The sequence below is a fragment of the Poecile atricapillus genome, chromosome 4 (assembly GCF_030490865.1).
Source record: "Poecile atricapillus isolate bPoeAtr1 chromosome 4, bPoeAtr1.hap1, whole genome shotgun sequence".
NCBI lineage: Eukaryota > Metazoa > Chordata > Aves > Passeriformes > Paridae > Poecile > Poecile atricapillus.
In genome coordinates this window covers 28,730,811-28,747,847 of record NC_081252.1, presented here as the reverse complement: position 1 = coordinate 28,747,847, position 17,037 = coordinate 28,730,811, and the positions used below count along the sequence as shown (strand labels likewise).

At 35.8% G+C, this 17,037-nt stretch overlaps 1 protein-coding gene across 4 annotated transcripts in view; it reads right to left on the bottom strand.

Annotated features, from left to right (window-relative positions):
- Nucleotides 1-1,017: 1,017 nt before the first annotated feature.
- GSTCD (glutathione S-transferase C-terminal domain containing) overlaps nucleotides 1,018-17,037 on the bottom strand; it is a 46,192-nt gene continuing 30,172 nt past the window's right edge. For 3 of the 4 annotated variants that reach the window (XM_058838620.1, XM_058838618.1, XM_058838621.1), the window contains exons 6-12: nucleotides 12,930-13,045; nucleotides 12,671-12,715; nucleotides 12,154-12,282; nucleotides 9,576-9,709; nucleotides 7,823-7,853; nucleotides 3,884-3,953; nucleotides 1,018-1,696 (exon numbers count right to left, since the gene is read on the bottom strand). In XM_058838620.1, the coding sequence (XP_058694603.1) occupies nucleotides 1,560-1,696; nucleotides 3,884-3,953; nucleotides 7,823-7,853; nucleotides 9,576-9,709; nucleotides 12,154-12,282; nucleotides 12,671-12,715; nucleotides 12,930-13,045 (662 nt within the window). In that variant the 3' untranslated portion in view covers nucleotides 1,018-1,559. The remainder of the gene's footprint in view (nucleotides 1,697-3,883; nucleotides 3,954-7,822; nucleotides 7,854-9,575; nucleotides 9,710-12,153; nucleotides 12,283-12,670; nucleotides 12,716-12,929; nucleotides 13,046-17,037) is intronic. The other variant, XM_058838619.1, reaches the window with a different exon arrangement.

Sequence of the window (17,037 nt, the reverse complement as noted above, 5' to 3'; positions counted from 1 at the left end):
ACAAAAAAGTCATAAAGAGACATTTTCTCACTCCAGAAAAGTAATTTAACATGATTAATGTTCAGATTGACCTACCACTAATTTAGAAACTGAATTCCCATTGGGCAACTACTGTAGAAAACTCTGGAGACAACTGGCATCACCATGTCCTTTGTAGTTGCCACACATTCTTCAAAACTCCAATTACTCCTGTAAACACAAATAGTTGCAGAAAAAGTATTCCATCATTATCTGTGGGAAAACTCAGGCTAAAGGTAAGAATTCACTCTTACTTGCTCACTTTTGTGCATATTAAGTAAGTGGGTAGTGTTCCATTTGTTCACATTAAAAAAGCCTCAAGTATTTAGATATTTTAGATATCTAAGTTTCATGAATAATAAAATATTTTTGGATCCTTTTTTTGCTCCAATACCTATTGCTTGCAATCCAGTTTGCCATGTCCTGAAGCTATGTTCACAAGTTTTCAAACTTCAGATTATTTAAACAGAAACATGGCAGAATTCACAGATGTGTGTAACCCCTAAAGATGCAGTAAATATCTCATTAGGAGCTATCTTCCATTGTGTTTGTGTGAACAGGTGGTTTAAAATTAGAGGGGAAATGGAGCACAGGAGAATGCTTATTTTCATTTTAAAGTGGCATAACCACGATTATATTTTCAAATGGTTCCACACTGCAACTTTGGTGAAATTTTAAACTGAATAGAAAATCAATGAAGATGATGTATGTAGACACATGAACTGTTCTTAAATATTTCTTCTGACAGCAAGTTTCTTATGAATGGCAATCAACACACTTCTCTTATCAATGCAACAGTGAAGTATCCATTCACTAACATCATGTCTACCTCACACTTTCTGGTCAACGCATAATGAGCAGTTGGGTTTCTTTAAACCCAATGTCAAATGCCTGGTTACAGAATCCTTGCATAATATTTAAAGGTAATTCTAAAGTCTTTTAAAAAAAAATGATCAGCAGGTTAGAATACATTTTTAATAAGCAGATTGAGGCCCAAAGTATTCTGATAAACTTTTATTAAAAATAATCTTCCTACAGTAGTATGCAATTCTTTGGCAAAGTCAGGCTAACTCCTGTTGCACAGCCATCTTCAGTAACACAGTGAATTTGATCTTCTCTGTTCTTCTGCTGATCAGCACTGCTGGCTGATAACTGCTCTGCTTATGAACACAAATTCTGTTTTGACCACGAATGCAATTTCCAAGCAGCCAAGACACAGCTTTACTGAAAAGGAAATCACCTTTCCTTGAACAAAGCCAGCTTTTTCTGAACTTTTACAGATGGATATAATTCCATGCACAGTCATTAGATCCAGAAACTTCTCAGTATGAGAACCAAAAGTTGCTTAACGACATATTACAAGTTGATTTGTGATGCTCTGCATGCAGTTTGCTTTTTAGGACTTTGGGGGCTGCTTCCCCTTCTAAAGGCAATGCATTCAAGATGCAGGATATCTGGTTCCAGCGCTGCCTCTATCTGCTGGATGTCATTATGCACTGAAGATTGATGTTCAGCTTCAAATCAAATGCAAGTTTCACACTCTAAGCAGGGATGCCAACAAACATATTGTTCTTTGGAGAACAACTCTCTGGCTCCATAGATATAACTTGGACAGAGTAGTTATGCTCTTCTGCAGCCCATGCCCGATCCAGATCCACAAGTCCCATACACTGCTTTCCTAAAATTAGAGCAAGGGAGAGCACAGAAACTCAAAATGTAGAAACTTTATCAGAAACGTGCATGCAAATATTCAATGTTAAGAAAACACATCAGTAAGCCATCTGAAAAATAAGTTCCAAACTTATTTTAAAAAACATTCTAATCTGGTTATGTTCCAAATCACATCTGTGACTTGTAACCCTCATTTAGCAAAGACCTTGAGGAGGTTATTAACTCTTTGTATATGGAGAAAGGCACAACTATTTAAAAGTATTCTCAAAACTTCCAGAAAAAAACATGCTTTAATGTAAATGGGAAGAAGAAATATGCCTCTTAGCTCTCTGAAATCTCACTCCCTTTATAATCATAACTGTTTTCCTCCGGTACTTTCACCTAAAATCTGAAAATCTCTGATTATTGAACATAAATAATAGACTAAAATACCAAAAAAGTGATAAAGCGCAACTGATTTGAGACATATTTTAACTATTTATAAACAAACATACTAAATTGATAATGCAAAATAAGCTTATTTCAGATTTGCCTGCTGAAAAAAAACCAGGAAGGATAGAAGGTTTTTTTCTGCTTAGAAGTTTTTTATGATGACACAGCCATGACAAGATGATGGGACCATTTGTCTTTACGTATTTACTCATTATAATTGATTATTATGCTCTGAAATACCAAATTGACTTGTCAGATTGTATTTTTGGCAGCTGGAAACTCTGTTGCAACAAAAATCTAATGCTACTTTGAAATGTCTTGTCACTAATAGTTACAGTCTCAAGTCAACAGGGCACAATGCTCAAACACAATGATCCTACCTCTTCCTTTGCTCCTTGACAGAATTGTATAGTTAAATGTGTTTGGGGTGCGAGATGAAGAGACAGGACCACATCCTGTTTACCTTTGGAACTGGAGTCTGGTATTCCAAACTACTCTCTGGAACAGCTTACCTCTCTTCCCTGAACATATAAAGAGCTTTTGTGCCTGTATAATTCATGACACCTGGTCAGGTGCCTGTAGAAGTTTTGGGCAGGTGGCACCAACACACCCTGCAGCATCCTTGTATTTCAGAGCAGCTGATGCACATCACAATTTAATGCAAGGTTCAGTCCAATCTACTCTGTCCGACCACAGTGAGCCCATAGCCAGAACGATTTCCTCCTTCTCAACTGGATTCCATAGTAAAAAGAGAATTTCACTACTTTGAATTCACCAACATTATGACATTTGGACTCAGTTCTGTTGGTGGCTTGAGATTTGAGATGGGTAGTAATTGGGTTGGAGACAATTTAAAGATACGATAATAAGGGAGGACCTGAAAAGATCTTTCCAACTCAGTCCTGTATGGATTTCTATGTTGCAGGGAGAAATTATCAGTTTATATAACCAACTAGGACAGAACTCTGCAAATTACCTTTTGTAGCCCTATCCTCCCATATTTGTGGTTTCACAGAAAATCACCTTCTGTGGCTGGTTGAACAAAATGGCCACTCTCTCCAATATTATTATTACAGGTGTACACACTCTCAGGGCAAAACACTTAAAAGTTACATTTTTGGAAATAAATCCCTGCAGTTTCAGACAATGAGAACAAAAAAAAATTTTGGGTCCTATTTCAATTTTCAGTCCACAGCATTGGGTCCAACACTAGTGAGTGAATACTGACCTTTTAAATATTTTTTTTTCAAATATTGTGATGATGACAAAAGAAACTGACAAATTTATTGTCAGCCTTTATACAGGATCTCTATTATTTTCTTTTTGTGCAGCAAGTATAAGAAACACTTTCAATTCTTCAAATTAAGCTTTTTAAAAACATCATGCTTATTAGCTAGTACTGCTTTAATATACTTCATAAATGTTTCTTCTAAGCCAGAAAAGCAGAGTTATGTCCTTAGAACTCCTAGCCCATTCTGTCTTTTCTGACCTGGAAGCTAGTTTACAGCTTCCATCAGAACAGTAATACCAGACAGTAAAATGCAAACTCTCTCTTTAATATTGATGATTTTGGAAGAATAAAAACATTTCTACAGCAAGAAGAGAACAGCAAGAAGTGAAATGTGACAAAACTTAAATTTTTCAACTGTTATCTGAAGACATCTACTTAATGGCCCATTCATAAATGTCCTACTTCTTTCTTCATGGATCAAGGTAAAACCATTACAGGGATGGTTTACACAAGAGCTGCAGAAATTCGTACCAATTAGCCTGCGTTCAGGTGGAAGCTGAACAGCTGTCTGATCTGCAAATCTGCAAAGAATCATGTGCTCCTATAAAAAAGACCAAAAAAATTAATCAAGAAAAATCTGATTAAATGCTTAAAAGTATTAGAAATGCTATCACATTGAAGACAGTATTTCTAAAAAAATCCACCTGTGTGGAAAGCCCAGCTTTACACTGCAAATACATGTGGTAAATCAAGTGCTTGTAATCACTGCCTCATTTCTCCTCATGTGTATTTGTTTCTTGCTGGATTTCCTAATTCTTTGCAGCAGTTGAATGGGATGCAATGTATACAAGACAGCATTCTTCAAAGACATTCTGCAGACTAATTTCTTCTTCAATAACTGATGAGCAACACAGCCATCTTTTAGCACAGTCGTAATAGGGCAGCTTCCCTGCATCAATAAGCAGCCAAGACAAAATTCTTTCAACAGCTGATTTGAACATTTCTCCCAAGCAGCAATTTTGAATCCCAGGATAGGCTTGTGGGTGCAACTTCCTCTGCCCTACCAAATCCATTTAGATCCATTTGGAAGGCAAAAACTACCTGGTTGTGAACAGGAAAGTTTCCTCCGTCAAAAGGAGCACAATTTACTTTCAAACTACCCCTTTTCCATTAAAATTTTCTGCAGAGACTTCTACAGAAGAATTTTTCCCTGCCCAGGGATTTGGTGGAGAGGAGGGTGCTGTTTAGAGCAGCAGCAGAGCTGCATCCTCACTTGCCTTCAATGCCCACCACCCTTGCCAGCACAATGGCTCCTCAAAGACCAGCCAAGCCAAGGAAAGCAGGTTAGCCAGGTGGTGAGAGCAGGAGCTTTGCAGGTGTGGCAGCAGAATTACTGCTCTGATGACAGCTGCTTTGTGGGACAGCTGCAATACTCAGTACAGGGCAGAGTAAATCAGAACCATCTTAGAATCACATAACATTCCAAGTCTCCCACAGTGTCATGGGGAGAAAACAGAAAGGGGGAACAACACAAAGTGCTCTCCTAAGCAAAGCTTCCAGAGCTATAGTTCTGAAACAAGGACATGTGCCTTGCATCAAAAAGATTTTTTTTATTATTCTTGCCTGATATAAAATTATGATTTTAAAGATTTGATTCTTGTAACAGGTGGAGAGAACAACTTCACCAAAGGATACTTCAGGTTCTTTCAGTATTCTGAAGTAAGGATACTTACTCCAGCTTTTTTTGGAGGGCCATAAACATCCAAGTCTTCACTCCACAAAAAAATTCATATTAAATCAAGATGGTAATTCCCCTAGTACACGCCATCCAATTCATAAATAGACACCTGACTGCAAAAATTTTCCCATGTATTATAAAATAAAATATTATCACTGCTTGATACACAAATATTATTCATTTAAATATATTTGCAATATCTTGATGCAATGATATTTGTTCCCTAGTACAGCTCATCTATATGAAGGTTTCCAGCTCACAGCTTCATAAAAAATACAGAAGTAAAGAACTTGTCATAACACATTTAGGCCTTAAACATGTTACACCCAGTCAGTTCAGTTCAAATGTGGCTATTCTTGTAGAATAAGATGTAGAATTAAAAGAATGTAGAGTTAAAAGTATTAAACCCAGACGTGACTACTGAAGAGGGAGAAGAGGTGCCATGGGCAATGTGGCCACTGTTAGGAGAGAAGCAGCAGTGACAGGCAGCTTGAGAAGAAAAAGAGGGATTTAGTGGAGAGGGAGAAGATTCAGGTTAGCACACAACTCTTCATTAGCCTTCAGGCACCCAATAGAACTTGGCTCTTTGCAACAGCAAATTCCCAGCTCTTTGGACCAGACCAGAGCCAAAGTTAACCTGAAAATCTGGACTGACTCCAGTCCTTAGCTTCTTACAGAGTGATCCAAAAATATAAACTAGAGCCTGTTATGACTACATTGTTTCCCCTTGACACAGTGATTAAACTGTCATATTCCCTGTTGGCTGAAATAAGAAAAGCATTTCTAAAATAATGATTATAAACTTCCCAAAGGGTGCATAAACAGTTAACTTGTTTACTAGAACACCCACATGCTCAATTCCTATTAAATTTCCAAAGCTGTATTTGCAAATTTATACAGTTCTACTTTCCAATTCTTGTGTCTTGACAGAGTCTCAAAATGTATCATAGTAGAAATCTACATCTATCATAACCTTATTCCTTGCAACTATAAACTACTGAATTACAGCATAATGTTCTCATCAAAAAAGTTTTGGAAATGCCAGACTTCTGGATGTCTTTTTAGATCTCACTAAAATGAAAGATAAGAGAAATTAATTTAAAATGGGAACTGGAGTGGGTGACACAGACAATGTCTGGCTAACACATGGCAACTTTGGCTGCTGGCCAATAACCTGTAAGAATTTATTAATATGAAATATAAAAACATATATAGCTAGCTGCATAACAAAAGTTATTTATAACTAGGATTATCTCAGGCACCAACCAGCCTAGACCAATTGTATAGACTCTTATGTTTCTTAGAGAGAAGTATTTTTTAGCCCTGTCTTTGACTCCTGTGCCCTTCTGCAACTCAAATGATAAAATTCTGGAGCTTCTATAGTATTGACAAACCCTGTGATTTGAATCTCCATGGATTAACAGAGTAAGAAAAAATTCACTGAGCTGCAATGAGATTATACACTATCCTAAACTAGGCATCCTTGACTTTATAATTGACACCATCTCTCTGTACTGTCAGCAGGTTTAATAATGCTAGTAAATAATTTCTTCCTGAACTGAAACCTGAGTTCTTTGAGGTTATGTCTTAGAGACACTGAAAGGAACATTAATAGTGAGAAAAAATAATAGCAGCTCCAAATCAATCATGTGGCTTTTGACATCTCAATCATTGGGCATTTATTACCTGATAACTGAACTTCCCTTATAAGATGGCTGGAGATTTTCTGAATTTTTAAAACTCCCTCTAATTTAGGCATTAAAAAGGATAATCTCTATTTTCCTGCCACATACATTATCTTTGCACTGCCCACTGTCCCCAAAAGCATTTGGATATTAGAAATACTCTCCTTCATTTCCATACTTTTGTTACAAAGAATTTTTCTGCACCTCCCAAAATCACTTCTATGTTGTAAAAGCCAAGAGTTCTGTCCAGGATTTGAGCTGTAAATTTAGTAAAGTTTCTGTATAACCCTGCTTCTCTCAAAAGGAAACATGTTCTTTCCATGCCACATTAAGTGCCTCTGACCTTCAAATTTTGGGTTGCTCACCACTAATTTAAACTCACAAGACAAAACTTAACAGATCAGTACCAGTTTTCTGCTGTCCACCTTTCTGCTCTTGTCCTTTCCCACACTCCTGTTACACTTCACTGTCAGATCTGTATGTTTCAATAATAATTTCTCCCACATTACTCTCAGATTATCTCTACAGACCCCAGCTGCTCATGGTCAAAACACACTCTAATATTTTAAAAATAATTTTGAACAACATTTTTAAAATTGTATAAAATATAAATACTGTATCAAAATCTTGCTGATCTGTTTAAGCTCTTCCTACTTATTATGTCCAATGTTTTAGACATAAATTAGAAGGAGGAATCTAATGTTTATTACAACAGTTGTATTTAACAGCTAAACATTGGTATCCTGTAATTTTTAACTGATTCATGTTGAGGTACCTGAGGAATGGCTCACTTATGACATTATGACAAAAAATGCTGGCTTTTTTTGCAGAGAAACAATTTAATTTTATTGAAGAAAAAGGCCCTTAAAATTGATAGTGGAGAGAAAACACAATGACACCTGCACCAATAATGAACATTTCACATAAAACATGCCCCTCTCACAATTAGAAGATAACCACCTATATTTCATGTGATAAGAAGACCCAGTGAAATGCAGGAAACTGCACATAAACACCTTCCCTCTGTTCATCTCCCCTTTTACATACCTTGTAGGACAAAATTTCTTTGAACTGATGACTGAAACAAAAAATAGATAATTCAATTAACATCTAAAAACAGCAAAGGTGGAAAATAGAAGGAATCATTACATACTTGAACACATTTTAAAGAAAACAGCAATATCTGCATCTTACAGAGAGGCATTAAAAAATACCAAAACCCATTACAGTTCCAGTTCACTAGAAAAGTGTATTTAGTGGTGGGTTTTTTCCTAGTATTAATAAAAATTCTCTCTTTCAATCATTAGAAATGCTAAGACATACTTACTGGTTTTCTCACCTTCACACAAACACTTTATATATATTTAATAATACACACATATATTTTGTTTGTATCACAAAGCTAAAGAGTCTCAATGAAGCTGAGTATAAAACACAGCCACTATGGGGATATGGCCAGGCTATCATGTTTTATAATCATATAACGTAAGAAAAAAAAGAAAAAGCAAACCCTAAAATGTAGCTCAAGTTCAGGTTGACAGCTTTTTTGCAGACTTATGAGATTCAAAATTTTAGCAAACACAAACATTCTTGCAGCATCTACAGCAACAAAAGTTTTCTAAGTGATCATTTCCAGTCTTTGTGGTCTAAAAATGTAGCTGGCCAAAACTCAAATATTAAACAGCCAAGTTTAAAGCAAATCTATTGAGAAAAATTACATGCCTGTTAATTTTAGAAGGCTTGGAATTTTATTGTCTCTTCATAAGACTTGTTTTAATGTGTCACAAGAGAAAACAAAAAGGACACACATGAACAGATGGAAATATCAAATTGAGTAAGAAAGAATAATTAAATGCAAAGGTTATCAAACTGACAAATTATAAATAATTACTTACTATGCACTTCGGTGCCAGATATTTGATATTATAGAAAAGTATGAAAAATATTTCATATGAATGCATAATATCTTTATAGATTTGTTGATTCCTTTTAAGACTGCATGTTTCAGTTTCTTATTTTATCAAATATATACTTAAGTTATTGATGCAATTCCTAACAGAATTAAATCTAATTCATCTTGGACATCCAAAATGCAAAGCTCAGTTTTATGAATAAAAACAAAAAGCCAACCAAAACACAACCCTTTTCCTCCACCTAGTTCTAACCCAGAAGGAGGTTTAACCTCTTATCTTCTGCCACTTTACACATATCTTTTACATTTTATTTATATCAAAGGCATTAAAATTCTTAAGCATAAGATATATTAGTATCTCCCACAAGGCAGATCTGAAGACAAAATATGTACACAATCCACTGAAAAAGTATTAAAAATATGAACTGAAATACAGGAGAGCTTATCTGCTTGGGAATAAATCAAAGGAGTTCTACAAGCAGTTAACTGCGGTATAAAGCAGACCCATTTCTTTACACTGACTGCTTACATCTTCCTCCAACAGTAAAATGTCAATTCCCCTTCACAGAGTAATTTTCACAAATTTGCTATTAACTTTGTGATTTTAAGGTAGAATGTCTGCATATTAGATACTGTATCTACTATGTTGATTGTATAAAGTCTTCTGAACCATGTAAAGATAAATCCAGAAAAAAATAATCCAGGAATTACCAATCTGCCTGTGAGGATAGGCTGACAAACAGGAGGAAACAGTTTCATTGTCAGTGTGAATCAGTTTAGCCTAGTCACTCACAGTGACCCTCAAACGATTAATTCTATACTCTTTCAGGATTTTATTCCCTCACTTAAATTGATATTTTAGGGTTTATCTTGCAAGCTTTAGTTTACCTTCGTGGATATTTGAATTTGACTGTATTTTGAATGAAGCCGTAGCAGCAGGGGGAGATGACAAAGGCTGCCCGTGCCCTGAGGCAGTGCTCAATCACCATGTCTGTGGCCACCCCGCAGGCGTGCAGGGCCACCTACAGCAGGAAAAACAACCAAGGAAACATGAAAATTCATCATTGAAACATTCTAAATACAATCCAGGATTTCTTTGGTTTACTGAGCTAATTAATGCATGAGGAAGATTTTGCAACTAACACTGTTATACCAAAGGCCTGGTCCTTAATTCTACGGTTTTTCATTCCTCTCCTTCATATCCATGTTAAGGAAAATTTAGGGTTTATTCATTTAACAAAGAATCAACACTGAAGAAGGTTCACTCACCAAAAACAGTCAAAAGGTAGGTGCACTTAATTGTGACATCAAATAAATTTAAAACAAATCTCCAGAAAAATAGTGCTGGAATACATAGTAACAGAAAAACTGCAGTGATTTGTCAAAAGTTTTTGTCAAGCAAAAAGGACTTAGAAATACAAAGAACTATGTCAAAACTGGATTTTAACTAAGCAGTAGGAGAAGAAACAGATTTACCTGAGGGTCACATTTAAAGGAAAAAATTATGCATACATTTAGGTAATTTGATTTTCAAGTATTTAGCAAAACCTATAGGAAACAAACACTGGAGCTGGGGAAGGCATCTAATGCAACTTGCACTCCTTTAATTTTTTTTTCCTCTCCTTATTCTTGTATATTTTTTTCTTAGTGAGGGGCTCTTCAACTAAAACTAAACTAACATTTGATCACAACTACCTGTGAACACTGATGTGTTTGGGCAACACACAGGTTGCACCCAAATTCTTCCTGCTCTCCTATAGAAAAGCAAGTTACTGCAGTACTCAATATATTGCAAGGGAATGCAGGCAGTTCTCTCCTGTCTATACCTGGGATGCCAAATGCACCACTGAAATGGGGTATTCTGCCTCCTCCCAGTACCTCAAAGAGTGCCTCAAAGAGTAGGCCTGGTGCATACTCAAACAAGGACATTTTTGAGGCACATTTTTGATTTTGTGCAGCCATGTGGTTTTATAAAACTACATTGTTTGCTTTGCTTTTTGTTCACCATACATTTAGAGAAGGGGCTTAAGACAGCGCAGCTCAGATTTCAGGGTTCAAAGCTGTTTTTCAAGGTAGAGCAACTGGAAGATAAAAACTTTGCTCTCAGATACAGATTAAAACAAAGTCTTTTTTGTTTCCAGTCTGCTTGCTGTAAGCTCAGTCAAGGAGACCATTAATCATCAACTGAACTGTAATTGCATGCAGATGGAAACAAATATTCTAGTCTCAGGCACAACATTAAAAAAATTAACAAGAAAATAATTTCACAACGAATTATTCTGCTCATATGAATTTTAGAACAAAAATTAAAATTAAAAAATGAAATTAGTTTAACATCAGAAATAGATTCTTAATATCACAGCTATCAGATTATCATGGAATGTAATGATAGTTACTTCCTCATCTATCCAAGTAGAAAACAGCTCTCTGCTTTGCTTGCAGAAAAAGAGGCCTTAAAACAGCAGCAGACAAACCAATAACTTTGCTGAGCCTGTACGACCTGTTACACCAGCTGATTTCTTCTTTGGCTTTCTGAGAACCCATTTAGTTAAGGAAAAAATCCCAAATAAAATTACAAACAAAGCTTCCTGAGGATACCCTATATATTGAATTCACTGTCTGAAACAAAATAAAATGTGAAGACTAATTCAGATATTTGGAAATGAATGTCTGGAAAAGAAGAATTTCCAAGTGAACTCTTCTGACATATACTTTGAGATCTCCCTTGTAACAGAACTTGAAAAGAGAATACTTTTTTATTAAATAAAAGCTCCACAGGGTTAACATTGTATTAATCCTTAAAATAGGCCCCAGAAATTAAGACAGGAATTCTAATGACCTCAAAATTGGAGACTCTTTTCATAAAACAACTATTAAACATTTCACACACACAATTCAGAGTATTATTCATGAGATCCTGATATTTTGAAATAGCTCTCTAGTTCACCCACTGAGATTTATATGACAATGTAACACTGAAAATAAAGCTTGAGAACTGGAAATTTACATTTGGAAGGACTGGGCTAAAAACATTTATTCTCTCCCCTTTCTCCTGCACTAAATTTCTTTTCCTTTCTTAAATAAACCAACCAAACAGTTAAACAGTACCATTCATGTACCAAAAAACTTCAGCATGACCCACTCTCAGCTACAGTCAAAACAGGCTTCTAGATAGATGATTTAAAGAAGAGTCAATCTTGCATAGAAAGCTTGTACCTTGCCACAGAGGTTCATATTCTATTAACAGCATAAAAAACTAGATGACAGGAATATTTACAGAGCTACAAAATACTATTTATGACCTATTCTTCACTAGGGCTGAAAAATTCTAGACAGGACATTAATCTCATTTACTTTCAGACTCTGTAAAGACATACAGGATTTTATCCTCTTACATCTATCAGTTGCTTTAAGAATAACTAATCAGACACTGAAGTTATGAAGTGGAAAAGTTATAATCACTTACCCCAATGTTAAAAGTCCCATTAAAATAGTCCAAATTTGATTGAATGAACCAAATGTTGTTTAAACCTAGTTCATCACTTCTGTCTTTAGCACGGATCAGAGACAACTCCTTATTTTCTATAAGTACCACCTAGATTTCACACATAAGACAAAGTAAGGCAAAATAATACTGAGAAATCAAAGTACATCATTACCAAGCAGAAAACTTTGTAGTTTGTTGAGAAAACCTCTGAATCACTAGTGGCAGAGTCTGAGATCTACAAGATGGTTAGCAGGATACCCAGGAACAATCGAAGGCATTTAATACCTGCCAGTATTAATCAGCTTGAAAATATTTTATATTTTCATACAACTTTTGTCTTTTCTGGAAAGCACCACACACATTTGGGGATTATGCTAAAAAATTTGCATGTTTTTAACCTAAATCCTCTGCTGAGACAACTGTGACTTCTGTGTGTCTTCCCTACATACACATCTTTTTAAGACGATTACCAGACATCTTTTTATTGAGAATTTACCTGACATGATGGCATCATATAAGCAAGAACAATTCCAACATGGCCCTGTGAAAACAAAAAGCAAAATTTCAGTCACTTTTCAGTGTTCCCTGTTTTTCACTCATAATGTTGATGGGCATCCCCATATCAATGAAAGAACCTTTGGAAGCAGCTGAAATTTCAGCATTTGCACTTCCGTTTTGCTTTGTGGCAGCAACCACCTAGAACTGTGAAGATGAAAGCTGAAAGAAATTGAACCACAAACAAAAATATACATTACCCCTCCACTGCAAAAATCCACAATCCAATCTCCAGGTTTCGCGAGCTTTGTCACTGCTGCTACCAAATTATTCAGCTGCTGCTGCTTCCTGAGAGCCCGGTCTCTAGACATCTTTCCTGGGGATGACAGAGAAAATGCCTAAGTAGTGATCAGCAGTTATCAACCCTGACAATTTTATATGGGTAACTGCAAAGCACTGCAAATGAAATTTATAGCTGAGATTAGAAATTACTGAAACACTTGGGCATCTTAATCCACTTCAAGCTAAATTCATATTTAACATATTAAATATTTGGTAGAACCTTCTCCAAAAATAACTTTCTAGTTGTTGCTGTTAATGTATCCTTAGGAACAAACTCATATAAACTTAATGTAAAGCAGTCAAACTCATGTAAACTCTGGCCTAATTCCCCTCCAATCCTGTCATTCATGCCCAGAGAGAGTCCAAACACATTCACAGTAAGGTTGCCAAAATAAATCCTCATTTACTGTATCTATATACACTATCCTTAAGCATTTTTGTTTTAAACCTTGTACTCTTTCTACTGTAAATTTTTAGTTTTCATACTAATCCGCCCTATTTATTTAAATGACTGCTAGTGCAAGGAGGTACTTCTCAAAGTGACTATTTCTACATAGCAAAGACTGGCTTTCTATCATATATGTAACAACCAGAACTGGAAAAACTGTTAATTTCTTTCAAATGCGCTTGGTAAAGTCCAACACGGAGTAGCTTCAGATATCATGAATTTGTTGAGTCAGCACTTACATATTTGTAAGGTTGTGTTTTGTCTCAGTGGGGCTAAGTGCTGACAGACCTATTAAAGACTCCTTTTGCTTGTTCAGAAAGCAGAGTTTTACATAGATATTGGCAGCTCATCTTCACAGTAAGAAAAAAGTACTGAAACAACTCTTTAGTATTAAGTACAACTCCTGAAAACACCATCAATTTGCACAAAATTAGTGAATAGATTTTAGTATCCTTAAAAATCAAAAAGTAAAATAGTAACAAGTTTCATCAGCAAAAACAGATCCGCTACTTAGTACTCAGTTAGTCAACCTCATGAGCATTAAATCAATAAGAAAAATAATTTTTTAAGAATTTGTCTGCAGTCTTCAAAAACTCTAGCAATTAACTGTTCATGGTCACCAGCCAACAAGGTTCATCCTCCATTACTGTGCAGGCAATATGTAGCAAATACTACCTTGAAAGATGGATAAAATCAAAGTTGAATCAATAGGTCTTTTGCCTGCTCTACCTCTGTATTTTGAGCTTGGTAGCCAGAATTAGAGAAACACAGCAAGCTATGATGTGGCCTACAGAGAATGTTAGTTAGCATGGCTAACTAGTCCTTCATTACAGTAAACAGGCAATAAATTAAACTAAAACTTCTGCATCTAAAAATACTACAGCTCACAAGCTCTGTGATAGAAAACAATGTTAATTGCTGCCTTCAAGAACAGTAAGAAAAAAAGTAGGTTGAAATTTAGCCCTGCAAGGCAAAACCTTGAAGAACTTGACATTTTTATACAATACACTGAAAGACCCTCATAAAATGATTTCCTCTCTTCATGAGAACCCAACTAACAGATTGCCATACAGTCCCAGAAAAATTAATTTTCAACAAATTGAAACAACAAAAATATTTTATTTGGCTTCACACATCCAATATTACTGTCAATGCAGCCCATATCAAGCAGAACTTTAAAGTTTCTGTGGCATTCAGAGGTCTTGCACTTTGGCACAAATAAATATTAACTTTTCAGAGGCAAAGCCCCTTTTATTTTTGTATTACCTTGGTCAGCATTCAAGTTCATATAATCCTTTAGTCCCCAAATAATCCTTCCATATTTCTCAAGTTAAACTTGAAAAGTCACTAAAGCACACTTTAAAAACCAAAACCCCATGTATCACCTCAAAGAATTTAACTCTATTCAACTTTCAAGTCCTATCAGTACATCTGAACACGCAGCCACCAACACGTACATCTAACACACAGTACGTGCATTCTCCTGTTACATACAGCAGAATTGCATGCTTCTATTGTTTTAGCACAAGTATCTTTTCTACTTTCCATAAGCCACAGTTAACTAATTCAAATTGTAACATGATTCTACTTTCCATGGAAATTCAGGGGAAGTGTATTCATTGCTATATTAAGTACAGCAAAAAAGGCTCAGTAACTACAAAACAACAGATACAGTTTTACTGTTTCATACTAACCAACAGGTTTTTTTAATGGTAGTACCTTATGATAATTCAGGACATTTTAATTATTTTCTAACACCCATAATATCTTCTGCTATATTCTTTTTGACACCTGTTGGCAGGTAGAGGGTGATATTTGCTTCTTTGTTGCATGAGTTGTTGTACTTTTGTGTTATGGACTGGTTTTTTTACATTTATAGAGCGTATTAGTTACATTAATCCAACAGTACAGTGGTTCCTGTGCAAGTACTAGGAAAAGCAGAATTCAAAAAGATGTAAGGAATCTAGGTCAGCTGACACATACTTAATGAAGAAATATTCTCAACAGCCAAAAATAATACCACATTCTTCCAACTAACTCTGCCAAATCTTGCAATAAATACAGTTTGGAAAGACAGTAACTTTGCTGAGGTCCATTGGTCACGTTGGTACTTGAACAATGCTCCTCTCCAACTTCAGCTGCTTTTATTAAATCTGTGTGGGCCAGTGCTGAAAGGTGAAGACCTGCCCTCTGTTTCTCCAGCCTGGGACCACCTTCCAGCTGTCCCCTTTCACTGCACTGCCCTTTCTCCTTTCCCCTCCCTCCCAAGCAGCAACCTGTTTGCTTTCAGCAATATCTGTTTCCTACTTGTTGCATGATCACACCAGAGGAGAGAGTGGATGTATCAAGAGATGGGCCAGCCAGTCATCTCCAAGTATGCCCTGGCAAAGATACAGTGGAATCACAGTTTGAAATACACATCACATCAAAAAGCAAAGAGGCATTTGCAAGAGGCAAATGCGTCTCATTTTCTCCTCTGTCTTTTATAATAGTGGAGGGAGGCAACTTTGAGTGGGCAAAAAGGATGATTCTATTTTTTGAGCACTACTTGAATTCAATACAGCAAATAGCGTGTCTATGGCTTGTTCATTTGGGCATAACTCAAAGTAGGGGACCCAGCAAGTGAGGTTGTTGAGAGAGAAGTCAGACCACACCCTGTATTGGGACCTGAATACCTCCTCATTTATATAAATCCGTCCATTTAAAAGCAAAAAGTTACATCCCTATGGTTTCAGCTTTGGGAATAAAGCAGACTTTCACTCCAGAGTAGCTATAAAACAATTACCACCACAGAATGTCTCTAATAAATTCCTCAACGGAATGTAGATTATAGAATGACACTGACCTTGGTTCTCTATTTGTCAGGCTCAGTATAAATTGTTTTCCTTATGTTCAACTCCCTTATAGTTGTGAAATAACTCAGTCTGGCCATTTGAGTGATACTGGGCTAAAAAGTATCTGTCACTGGAAGTCTGCCTCTTAGTTACAAGGAATATACTTCTTTACTATGTGTGTTAAGAGTAAAGGTCAGACTTTGAGCTCTGACCTGAACACAGAATTCAAAGGCTGGCCTGTAACAGAGCAATTTTAAAGAACCTGTTGAATTTGATCATTAAAGTATTTCTTATAATGTGGGATACTGAATCTGCTGGAATTCACAAAGAAAACACCATCAAATTATCAAAAAAGTTTCACTGCTTTTACATTTTCTGCTCCATCAGAACTCTTTAAAATCAAATGCAACTAACTTAGACAATAGGTGAACTTTTGAAATTTCACTCTCATTGAACAGTAAATGGAAACATTTAACTCTTAACAGCTTCATTAAATTTTAAAGTAGGTATTTAATCAGATTTTTCATTTTGTTGAGATATTTCTGTGTCCCTACCTTCAGCAATGTAAAAGTCTAATTCACATTTTGAAAGGCCAGGAAAAAGAATCATCAGAAAGAAAAAAAAAAAACCACTTTGAAGCATCACAAAGTATCAACTATCCTAGTAGCGACAGTTCTATGCTGGACTTTTTATTTATATAGAGAAAACTACAGAAAACCTTTTTTTTTTTTTTTTTTATTTTTC